This window comes from Haliaeetus leucocephalus, unplaced genomic scaffold (assembly GCF_000737465.1).
Source record: "Haliaeetus leucocephalus isolate CR32 unplaced genomic scaffold, Haliaeetus_leucocephalus-4.0 Scaffold228, whole genome shotgun sequence".
Lineage (NCBI taxonomy): Eukaryota > Metazoa > Chordata > Aves > Accipitriformes > Accipitridae > Haliaeetus > Haliaeetus leucocephalus.
The window spans coordinates 21846248-21859292 of NW_010972664.1; the positions used below are offsets into that span (position 1 = coordinate 21846248).

At 38.2% G+C, this 13045-nt stretch overlaps 1 protein-coding gene across 1 annotated transcript in view; it reads left to right on the forward strand.

Annotated features, from left to right (window-relative positions):
• The window catches only part of STXBP5L (syntaxin binding protein 5-like), a 188522-nt gene that overhangs the window by 141031 nt on the left and 34446 nt on the right, over positions 1–13045 (forward strand). Inside the window, exon 20 of the mRNA XM_010567473.1 lies at positions 3703–3768. Coding sequence (XP_010565775.1) covers positions 3703–3768 — 66 coding nt within the window. The remainder of the gene's footprint in view (positions 1–3702; positions 3769–13045) is intronic.

A 13045-nucleotide genomic window follows, 5' to 3' on the forward strand; every position in this document is an offset into this window, starting at 1 on the left:
AGACTTTTCAGTGAGAACTCCTTGTTCCTCCTTCAGGCCAGTCCCCTGAGAGGATGTAGGCAAAAGTAACCTTGGTCTGACAGGAGGACACAGAAAACTGTGTGTTATGAGTCATTACGTATCAGTAATTGACACTTCAAATCACACCTCACAACACAGTAGAAGATAATATAGGTTGAGTTTTAAGTCAACAGCTATATTCTGAACTAGCTGTCATTTCCAAAGATTGCATCATATTTAAACATAAAGAAAACATAGTATGGTAATTTAGTGTGAAAATGATGGATTAAGATAACACTGGGCTTACTTATTGGCTTGTGAATATTTATGATAATTTATTTATAATTCATTTATAAATAAGCAAGATGTGATGGCTTTGGGTGCTTTTAAGTAAATGATTGGTCTGAATCATTTAATCACAGAGGTAGAAATTTAAAATTAAAAAATTAATTATAAATTAAATTATGAGTTTATAGAAGTTGTTACTCCATACTTGGCAATACATTTTTTTGATGCTTCAATATAGAGGAAATGGGAATCACAGTAAACTTTGAAAAGTATCTATGGGATGTGTCTTTAAAAATGCTTTAATGCCTTATGTGACGTATTTATATCTTGCACTTTTTCACACAATTATAATTTGTTTGAATCAAAGCCAATTTCTTTATAATGTCAATGGTATATGTTCTCACAGGTGGTTGTTTCCATTGCCAATCTCAGTTATTTGCCTTTAGTTTTGCTGCTATGTTCTTCTTGCTCTACCTGGACTCAAAATTTGCTGGCTTGTGGGTTTTTGTCTAAAAATAGCTAAAATATCTCAGAACACAGATTGGGCCTACAGAGCTTCAAAATGGAAAGTGAAAATATTTTTGTAATCTAACTTCAGTAGCTGTTGTAGTCTCTCAAACATTCAAGGGAAGCTGAGTTGCATGGAAATAACTTAGACATGATAAATTATTGAAAATATTTAGCTTGGTTTCGTTAAAAAGGGAATGACAGTAGAAAATAAGCAGTAGTACAAAGAAAAGCTTGAGACCTCTCTTTGTTACCTCAAAGTGAAACAAAAACAATATTTAATGGAATCAAAGGTAACACAAAAACTGATAAATGTGTGTTTATTCCTTTCAGTGAATGACGATTGTGCAATTCATTGCCATATAACATCTTTGGGATTTAGAATTTAGTGTGATTAAAAAGAGACTTTGGATACATGGATCGATAATGAGAAGAACTCACTGTAGTGTTTCTAACCAAGAAAGATGTATGGCAGGAGAAAATCTGCAAGTGGCAGTGCTTAAGCAAATCTAAGCATCTGAGATTAAGACAATGCCCTTGTGCAGGACACGTAGTACCACTTACGCTTAACATGGGGACTTACTGCACTTCTTTTTTAAAAGTATCTGTTGGTGGTGGTTGTTAGAGGTGACAGTGGCTTGACAGCAAGTCTAGATTTGTAGAGAAGTTCACATGTTCACCGTTTTTTAAATACGGTAACATGACATGTATCTTTACTGTTGCAGGTTGTAAAACTGTTGCCAAACATAAAAAGCTTGTGGTATTCTCAGGGTGGTTGCTCTTGGGTTTTCAGAACAGTGGTGTGATTTGGTGCATTTCCTACTTAAGTCAGTGGCACCATAATCTATATTGAGCTGTGATACTGTTTCTGTGAACTCGCAAAAGAAGAAACTATTTAGAAGAAAAATCTGACCTGACATTTGACATTGTACCTGTCACCAATAGTAACTATACAAGGTTTAGAAAAATTTCATTAATCACATCATAACCATGCTGTTAAAATTTTAATATCTGCAATACTGCATTTGCAAAAGAAACAGTTTAATATTTCATTTTATTTATCCAAGGCCTCTGATGCTATGCGAATGTGCCAAACTTGCTCCCGCTGTAGCTTGCAGACAGTTCTGCAGCAAAAATCAATTATGTCCCAAATATCTCTGTATATATAGCAACCCCAGAGTCAGGTAGAAGTAAGATTAGCTGTAAGAAGGCTGTACATGGAGAGGCTGCCTAAATGGTTGCAGTTCCTGAAATCTGTTGTAATGTCAAAAGTAACTGGACTCACAATTGATTGGAATATAAAATTCTCTCACAGATTCTAAGTTTAAACAAAGATTCAAGTACGTTTCTCAAAATAAAAAAAATCTTTGGTTTTCAACATCAGCATCTAGACTGTGATCTTTTGTTGTTTAAAAGTCAGGAGCAGTTATGTCATTACTGCTGACTTAACAGGCCAAATCAATACTGCTGTTTTTCCAAAGCACGCTCAAAGTTGTTCTAGCACTCATGCAGCTTCATTAGTGGTAGGAGCTTTTTATTCTGCTTGTTGGGGCTCTGGATTCTCCCCATTTCTCAGAGCAGTTCAAAATTACATTATAATAAAAATAACGGTACCTAGATTAAGATCCCACTGGTTTTAATACAAAGAGAACAGCACTGATGACCAAATGGTAGCAGATTTCTTTTTAAAACGAGAGTCTAAGGGTCCAGAAGCCATAAAAATTAAAACATGTCACATTGCAGGAGGCTCGGTGCCAGATTAAAGCATATTGAAAGGTTGTGATAGGATGTTTGACTTCCAAGATAGAACATATGCAGAGTGTGTGTAAACACAGTATCAGTACGACAGTAATGCACATCTGAATGTGGGCTAATGTTCACTAGGCTCTGTGACCCGAGCGCTGCGAGTCTGCATTGCTAGCAGATGGATGTCTGGTGCCGGGCTGTCTGCCAGTCCCAAGTAGCGTATGGCACAAAGTGTCAGAGCTCCACATAACAAGTGTGAACCACTCGATGTAGGCCATAGGGCACCACGGGATACATACGAAGGGTACATTGGAATAGGTATGGCCATGCCCAGTTCACACGCTCAACAGTTAGCCCATGGTAAAGGACAGCATGAGCTCAGACTTTCTCTTCTTAGCGTGCCAAAAGGCATGTTCGAACTTGTATGTGCAACCTGTGCCAAAGATGGATCTTAGTTTGATCACAGAAACAAGCCCAAGCTTAAGCAGTGTGAACTAAGGTTACTTGTTGCTGTCTTCCATGGTAGATTGCTACAAATGAGTTCCTCACAAGTATTTATGAACAATATATAAAGTATCTTGTCAAAAAATTCAGTGTTATATTCAGACAGCATTATCATTGCCTCTGTGTCCTTTAAAATGAGCTATCTTGTGTGAATTCATATAAAAATTCCTAATATTGCATAGTAGTGGTGATATTTTTGTAGTCACTTTTCTTCTTTCACCAGCACTGTCTTTTTTGCTTTTTTCCTCCCTCTTCTCCCCCAGTTTTAAGGTTTCCTCCCTGCATTCTGCAGCAGTTGAAAGCATAGAGTTGTTTCCACATCAGTTTGACAGGGATAAATGAGTTTGATTCATATCACAGACATTAAAATTTTAAACTATATTTACTTGTTTTCTCTCGTTAGGTACAGTCACTCTTTGTCTACCCTGAGGCACTCAGAAAACTAATCTGAGTTAACAAGAGGTGTGATTCTTAAACTAGACCTAAATTTCTGGAGTGACAGCCTGATAACTGCAGTTATCTGAAATAGCTATTTCCCTTGCATTTCACACCATTCCTTTCTCCAAATTGACTTTAAAGTGCAGAATATCATCAACCAAGAAAGTTGAAGCATGCCCTGTTAGATTGTAACTTAACTTTTTAACTCCATTTTTTCAGGCCTGACTGAACTCAGTGACAGTCCAGTTTCCCTGGAGCTAGAGCGTTGCAAGTCTCCCACTTCAGGTAAAGGTGATTGGCTTCTCTTCCTGCAGTCTGTATAAGCCATTCATGTCATGCATCACTGTGTTTCATTAATCCCTAAGACGTGAAGTGCATAGTTACAGTTCCAAACAGAAGAAATTACTGGAGAAGTGCTTATTACATAGCACAATAAAATCCTGAGTCTGTTTACTTAAAGAAAAATTAAATGTACATAGTGCATCTTGAAGAGTATGAAAACATTTGAATTAACAACATTGTGCAGGTATATTCCTATATCCTCCTGTTAGAGGCTTGTTTCTCTGTTTCCTTAAAAGGCTTTCTGACATTTTTTTTTCAGTAGGGAGTCCTTATAATTTTTTATATCTATTATGCATATGCATATATGCATGTAGAGAAATTATTTGAAAAACAGCAATATGGAGATGGTACATTTTAACCATTAGAACCCACCAGTGCTTAAGTTATATAATCTACAACGGAAGCATAATCTCAAATAAAAATAGTCACTTATCAACCACTTTGACCCAGCAGTGAAATCTTGGCCATTTAAAAAGTTGTAAATGTTTCCCATTTTACTCATAGTCCTTCAGAAGGTGGAGTTCATCTCATTCCTAGAGACTTTTCTGCAAGTGCCTAGTCTGCATTGATCTCTTTAATGTGAGTTCACTGTCTTAAAGATTGTTGCTCAGAGCTATTTTCTAGTAGCTGACTTTGAAATGTGATGGAAAATAAGGAGGTGTAGCTGTGATACATTCATTTTGCTTGTGGAATGCATATCACACTTCTTTTCCTTGTAGTTTGGTAAGTATTGATAGATAATTTTTTTTTCCTCAGTTATGGTAATAAATTCCCACAAATATGCTATTCAAATCCTCTGTTATTATTTCACATATTTTACCTTATTATAACAAGACACATTAATCTTGAATGGAGGCCACTAATTAGTAATCTACAAAAAGCTGAAACTAATAAGAGTGTTTCCCTGACGCATCAGGAACTACAACAAAATAGCTGTTTTGAAATATGTATTTCCTTGTACGATTTGCAACCCAAATGCTGTAGACATTGGAATATCAAAGTGAAATAGGCTATAATAATATTGGTATAACACTAGGAGCTCAGACTCTTGAGCTGGGCCTCAGAAATGCATAATATGGGCTTTAAAATAAAACATTTGATAACTCAGTATAATTAGACTACTTATTGTGTGGCTCACTGGGATTCATCTTTTCAATCTTGTCTCCAGAAACGAGCTACGAACTCTCTTTTTCTTTTTACTGAAAACTGAGAGATCACTGACTTGGTAAACATATGTGCATATGCGTAGTTTTATAATGATGAGTGACTCCTATAGCAACTTACTTTTTCTGCAGTTAACTTTGATTTTTTTTTTTCATTCTGCTATTGATCAAAAATACCTATTTTAGATAAATTTAAGATTGTTTGCTCCAAAATTTATTCTGCTTTTCTGTTTTGGCGATCATTCAGCAAGGAAAACATGACATATTTATGAATGTTTCCTATTTTAGCCCTTCCATGTTGTTTTCCAAGCTATATTTGAATCTTTTAAAATGTGAAATCAGGTGCACTTTTGTAGGCAGTAACTATGATTAGAATTAACTGCTTTTTAAAACAGAAGTTACTTTTACTGTGACTAATATATTTTTTTTTAACTAATGCAAAATTATAATAATTTTGTTTTGGCATACCTGCTCTAAAACTGGACAAAATCCAGTCTAATCATCTGGAGTAAGTGACCTCAAAATTGCAATCTTCAAGATCCTGGGAGTGGAACTACCTCGTGCTTATCAGCACAGCCTCACAGCTACATCAGCCTTTGCACTGGCTAACATTTCTTTCTTGTAGAACACAACTTATTGATCTGCACAGTTACAGATTCATCAGGCAGGATCCTTCTACTTCCAGTCTTGCCTTTGATCTGTTTAAAGCTCATGGCACACAAGCTCTGTAATGGCAGTGTGGTGTACTCTACTACATAGAGTCCCGTGATATCTGTGTTTGTGAAATCAGTGGCCACGTTCCTCTGCTGAAGAGAGACCAAGACTTTATCTTTCAGAAATTTAGTAGAAACAGAAAAAAAACTTGGCTGCTGAGTCAAGTGATTCAAGCTGCTGCCCAATGAAGGTCCTACTAGGTGTGACTACATCACCAATTGATGAGGTTGCAAAGACAGAAATAAGAGTTTGATTTGCTGCAATTCATTATGGTTGCCAGACCACATCAAAATCAGTTGTTCACCTGGCAGTGAAGTTCCTGCCAGTTACTGGCCCTGCGCATACACAATGCATACACAAAGCGCAAACTGCTGGAGGACACCAGTGTGCATGACAAACACTACACACAATGCATGCTGGTGAGCAACTTCATCCTCACTTCCATCAGAAGGGGAATGGTTTGAGGGACAACACTGATGTGCTCACATGCATACTTTGAGACTCCAAGACAATGCCTAGGAAGAATCCCTCCAGCACACTAATTGCCAATGTAGACGCAAACAGTTTTATGCTTAAGAGAGCCCTTAGTAACTTAACTTAGATTTCAGTTCCAACCAAGCCCACAAGAACAGTGTTGACAAAGGCTTCTTTGAGAACTTGAAAATCTCCTGCCTCTTCATCTCTTGGTCTGATCCTGAACATTGCTTAGCCTGCCTGAACCTTCTCAGTTTCCCTGAAAAAAGTATTTTGCCTGTAACTTCCTACTGCTTGTCAGTGTTGTAACCTCTGACTAAGCTGCTGTGGAGCCAGCCTAGGTCAACTCAGTAATTCAGCTTTGTTGTTTCTCTTCTCCCCTGCCCCAAATCAGAATTAGGCATTTGTGTTCTATCACTGATAGGAGTGTTGGAGCACTGAGCAAGAGACTCAGTGCTGAAGAATACTCCTTATTTTACAAGCAGGGCTGGTTTCTAATTCAGTACAAATCCATCTTCTTCCATTAAGCAATATTTAAACTTGTTTCACAAGACTATCTTTTCAGGTCTTCCTCCTGTACTATTCACTAAAGCATGGCTTTGCAGACAGTGTAATTGAAAAATCAGGTTCCCATTCTGAATGCCTTTCAGACTAGAACATGAAATGAAACCATTTGATGAAAATTTTTCTGAAAGTCACAGTGGCACACGGGGTAGCAGCAAGTGAAGAAATACCAACCTTGCATTTTAAGAATGGTAGGTAGAGGAGAGGAATAATCTTCCTTAACCACTGGTATCTTATTTTAATTAAATTAGTATTTAAATACTATAGTGATGCATTTTCAATACCGTACAGGAAGATAAAAAGTTAATAAAGTCATTTAAAAGATTCTGCTTATTTGTGAACAACTGACTGGTGGCAGTTTCCACTGTAAATAAAATGTGTTCCAGATATAGCAATATATATGGAATAACATTGGTAAAAATTGTGGAACAAAAAACTTTAAAAAGAAAAAACCAAAACACTTATCTATATAGAGCATATTTCATGAGAGCAGTGATGCAGCCTGGCATGCCATATAATGCTATTTGGCTTGAAAAAAACCTCAGACAATATAAAGGAACAGTGGAGATCAGGATTCTTCAATACCATCAGAAAATCTTAGTCTTACTCATGCATGCCATGTTCTTTCAATGGAGAAAGTCAAACTGCATTTTGATTGTTGTTTGTGATTTGGAGGTCAAAAGTTAGGGCCTCGTACTACATTCACTCTATAATGGCATGTGAGAGCTCAGTAGCTCTAAAACAAAAAACTCTGAGGCCTTTAAGCATTCATAATGTCAATGGTGCTACATCCAATGCTGGAGCTAATTATTATATAATGTACTACAGAGCAGTACCCATTCCAGTAAAGTTTACCTTTATTTTTATCACCTCATTAGGAAAATTTATTCAGGGGCTCTTAGGAATGTAATATATATATAGTATACATAATTATATAATATATAGTCCCTTACTGCTTCAGCCATTTATATGCAGCTTTGTACGGAAGCATGCAGTTGAGAATACACTGCGAGCACAAAAAAAATGCATCTTTGAGAGGTTATTTAACTTTGTTGTGTAAGATGCAATGGACAGTTTAGACTTCTTTCAAAGACCAGAAGGGAAGAATTTCATCGGTCCGTGTATAGGAGAGTGACTTCTCAAATGTGTGTTCTAAAATGAAAGTGCATTTGTGTTTTTTCTTAAGAAACCACCTTCATATTGGGGGCTTGCATCCAAAATGCTTTTAAGACTATAGAGCTTAGAGAAGGCTATGTAAAGACTTCCACAGTTGATTCCCATGAGCTTTGGAACAGGTCCCTAATGGCAAGATTACGAGTTTCCATATGTACTGTGACTTCCAAGTGCTGCTATCTTGATTGATTCCACTGTTTAAATCTGCTGGGATTAGGCCCATGCAATGCCAAGCTCCTACTTAACTACATGATATGTTTTTAAATAGCTTTGTTTCAAGAAGAATATTATTAAGTTTCTAGTAGTCGCTGGTTTTTAACTTGTGGGTAACTGCAAAGTAGCTGAAGAGATTTGACTCAGTTTGAAAATTATATTCTCATGGAAAGCAAGCAAGAAAGTAAATGTTTCAAAACATTCTGTGTGTGTGGAAAACAATGTAATTTATTTTGAAACTTGATAACGCTGACAGCATAACTATTTCTACTTATTTATATGAAATAGAATGTCTACTAGTCGGAAGGCACATTAATTGTTAGAGAGGTTAGCTCCTGCACTGGGAATACAAGGTGCATCTTACCACTTTTTCCAATATGTGAGGGCATTTCTGATCAGGTGAATTCATGCTTGCTGAAGATCTTGAGCAGGGATGTGTATGTAGGGATTAGCAAGGAACAGGGAGCAGCCTGAGCTGGCAGAGGGGATGAGATGGGGACCTGGGTTTGGGCCATGCTGTTTGGCTCCGGGGGGAGCAGCAGGGGTAGCCCCTGTGCAGCCCATGGTGCATGGCTCAGGGTTCAAGGGGACCTGACCTCACCAGTAGCTCCTACAGACTGGGGAGACAGGAGCTAAGCGAGGGAGCAGGGCAGCTCTGGGGAGGGTGACTAGGGCCGAGCACAGCCTGGTGATCGCCGGGGGGGGTCCGGGGGACAGGGAGGGATGTTGGTCCGTGAGTCTGGATCAGCAGGGCTGCGGCCAGGCACAGGAGTGGCAGCAATGCGGCCGGAGCTGTAGCTCAGGGCAGAGTGAGAGTTAGGTTCAGCTTGGAAGTAGCTCCCATGGGAAAGTGCTGCCGGGGACGCTGTGCCTGAGGCCACCAAAGGAAAAGGGCTCTCTCTGCACTGGCTCTGAGCCCCAGCAGCCAAACCTCCAGGACCTTGTTGTATACCTTGTCCAAATGGGTAGCTAAATTTTAGGCTCTTAAATCCACGTTTTAGCAGTGGGGAACTGGGACTGTTATGCAGGTAGAAGCTCCCTAATAGAAAAAGAGCTGTATGAAGTCACTTGCATTTTGAGTTATATTAAATTCTCTGACTACGGTCCTGCTGTAGTAGCCAAGGGAAAGACACCACCGAGTGTCGTAGCTGCGAGCACACATTTGTTTGTTGGTTGTGCTTTGGCGTTTTTATTGAAAGACTGATAGGAACCATATGGCTATGAGATAGGACATTGCCGGATCAGGAGGCCTGGGCGCTCAGCTTAGCTGTCTGCCATTCTGTACCTATTAATTCTGTCTGTGCCTCTTTCTCATCCCACAGTTGGATAACTTGACTGTTTACACATTAAGCCTTTTTGGGCAGGGGCTGTCTTGCCTTGCGCTGTGGCATCGCAATTTCTGCTGGCTGCCTCCAATATGAATGCAAACAAATAACGGTAACAAACAGCGCTGCTAGCCTCTTGAACCTTTATACTCTACTTTGTTCTTAAATTAAGCTGGTTTTCAAAAGCTCTTTCTCAGCAACATAGGTTTATATGCATGATCCTCCTTTATAATAAATGTGGGGATAGTAAAATAGACATGATTTAGGTACTAAAAATAGGTTACATAATAATGTCCACATTCTGATCAGTTTAATAGTAAACAGTTAGTTTCACCCCCCCAAAAAGTAATATGCACAGCTTTAATCACAGTAAAGCATGAAAGTAACCGGCTCCTTCTTTTGTTTTTACCCTCAAAGATGTGGTCTATTGACAGCGGTCCATGCTGTGTCCTAGCACAATCATGTCCTACACCAAAAATTTCCAAATTAATGGTGGAGATGGTGGTAGGAGTAACTCCTGGCTTTCTCAGCTGCAATTCCTTCATTTACTCATGCTGTGTGTCTCCTTTGTCCTTTAGCCCCCTGCTCACCACGTCCTCTACTCTATCCCTGTACCCACAAACCAACTAATCAACTGTATACGCCTCTTCTTTCTAATCCTCAGTCCCTTCAGCATCCCAAGGCTCTGTTAGATTGTAGCCTTCAGTATGGTATGACTATTTTGTCTGTGCGCAGCTGTGGCAGCTCCCAAATCAAGCCTGTTTAGAGTCCTTCAGAGGAATCGGAAAGTGCGTACTTTGCACGTGCTGTATGAGCCTGCACACAAAGAGTTGGGAGCTGTTTCTGCAGTCTTGCAGTTCAGACATACATACTATAAATTGTAGTAGCTGGGAACAGCTGTGGCATATAACACAAGACATGTAATTCCTGTTATACAGAAACACCTGTAACATAGAAATAGACGAGGTTAAACCACCAATTTGCAAAGCTGAAAGCCTCCATGATGACAGCACTAATGAAGCTCCTTGGTGTTAAATGCAGCTAGGTTTTGTAGCTCTGAAATATCCTAATCTAGATCCTAGTCTGTTATTGAAGTGTCCTACAGTGTTCCTTAGGAATTGGTTAATCCTTTTTCAGAGGGCTGGCTGGGCCAGATGTTGTCTTTTCCTTTAAGGGAGATTATGTCACAAGTGGTGATGCTTCTTCTTTCTCTATAGCAAAGCACTGATTTTCTGGAGCAGTATCCTCCATTCACAGTCTGAAAGAGTGTATGACAGCTGCTCAGATAAATGGAATGTTTTTAAAAGGCTGTTCTGAAAATCAAGCTGCCCTTTGTGTGAGTGCCTAAAATGGATGTGGGAGCCTAACACTTGGTATCCAAATTAGAGAATTCTCATATAGTAGTGTTAGTGATGTGTATTTTGATGTTGGGTTGATCTGAAGAGATCTCTTCTCCTTGTCCCAAAGCATCCAGTTAAAGTGACAGCTAGGAATGGGTTACTGCGAGGGCTGTGTTGGTTCTACTGATACCAAAATGTTGCTCAAGAGCCTGAAGGGGTCCCCTAATCTTCCCTGAAGAAAGAAAGAAAAGCATCTAACATAGGTGCCAGCTGATACATTCTGCTACCACATTGCAGGCTTTGTAGTTTATGACACTGCAAAAGAATGCAACAGAATTTTATTTTATTTTTAAGGGGCTATGTGACTTGAAATGGTAAGTGGCTGTTCTGGGCATCCTTCTGACCTAAAAGCTTACTAAATAGAAATTACAAAGGACTTGTTCCTTATATTCATATGTCCCAGTGTTCCTGTCACTGTGATACTTACCATGTGGGGCTTTCTTTAGAAGTATAATAGTTAGCTGACAAATACTGCATTGTTCACTTCTAGTAACAGACAGTATGGGTAAGGGGTGAAAGCCAGAAAACAATGTGAAAAAATGCAAAATGAAAGAACCATATTGGAAATTAAGTCTTCTGAATAATTAATAAAAGATTTCTTAAGGCATTCTTTTAATAAATTTAATGCCATTTTGACTGTTACAAGACATGCTTCATTTCAGTTCTCTGGTGTTCATTGTTTAAAAATGTGCTCATGTGTAAGGAAATGAAAACATTTTTGAACAGAAGAAAATCATAGTTTTGTTGTGTAATTGGAACACAAAAGATAATTAAATCTTCAGTAAATTGAGTGCGATATTTTGATGTCTAGATAACACTACATTATATCGTGAAGCTGCTGTGTTTTGTTTCTGTGTAATCTGTCTTCCTTTCCATAATATTACAATAGTATGTTCTGTCTTCATTACCTGTACAATATGCCCTCTCTTTTTCAAAGGGTATCTTGAGGTATGATGTCATCAGAACTCATAATTTCATTGCACCCTTTTATTAAATTGCTTTCCAGATGTTTAAATATTTGTGATATGCTGCATAACCAGCGTTTGCAATATTTGCCTTAATCTCATTTGTTTGGTGTTTTTTTATCATTCCTGTCATCACAAGGTAAGATATTGCAGCACACAGCCAAAGCTGTGTGAAGCACCATTCACTTCTTGAGAGCTGGAGTAATGTTTTTTCCAGTGCTGCTTTGTTCAGTTATGTTTATTTTGCTGAATGGTGTACATGAAAATATTTAAACCATAATTCTGCCTTTATATGCTGATTAAAAAAAAGTGCTACAAATTTGCAACATGGTATTAACCAGAAGATGGCATGTTGTTTTCCCTCGCTCCTTTTTCTTTCTTACTTATTAACAACTGCCTTTCTCCTTTTTCTGTTGTTTCAGTTAAAGGATCAAGAAAGTTAAGTCTGCCAACAGATCTTAAGACTGATCTTGGTACGGTAGGCGAAAGCCAACAGCTTTGAACTTCCTTACATTCATTGGCAAAACATTTTACCGATTCATGAGATAACACAATAACCTTGGAAGCTTTGTCTGAAAAGGCTTTCTAAAAACCACCTATTAACCCATACAGTTCTGTTGGCAGCTCTCAGCATTTTGCTTGTTTAATATTCATTTACTTCATGTAGACATATTTTGCCAGTCATTACACACTGTGTGTGTAATATTTTATTAAGAAAAGGCTCCAGAAATTTTTACATACTTGAGCCATTATAACTGGTTGTCAGTGATGTTTATCTCTGCCTATAACACCCAATGCATGCACAAGTCTATTTTCTTTATTTGATGTACAGACTCCGTGCCACAACAGTGATAAGTATATCAGTTGAACATGTATATTTTATGGTGTCTTTGAACTTCTGAGAAGTCAGAACAGAAATCAGCCATTTGTGTCTCAGTCCTCACCTTGAGACTGACTTCAGCTAACTGTTAAGCATATACTTTGCTGTAACCTTTTTCTCAATTATTCTTTAATATTTCAGTGGAAATGAATAGTGAGAGCAGAAATTTCACCTCAAAAAACCTAAAATGAAAATTCAACATCTTGTGTAACCTAAAAATGTTTGGGGCAGATCATGCCCTCTTAAATATCCACGTAAAGGGGATTGCTCCTGGCATTTTGTTGGAATGTGTGATTCACAGCAAGTTTGATTTGTGGGTTTTTTTTAAGTAATTGTCTTTAAATATTCT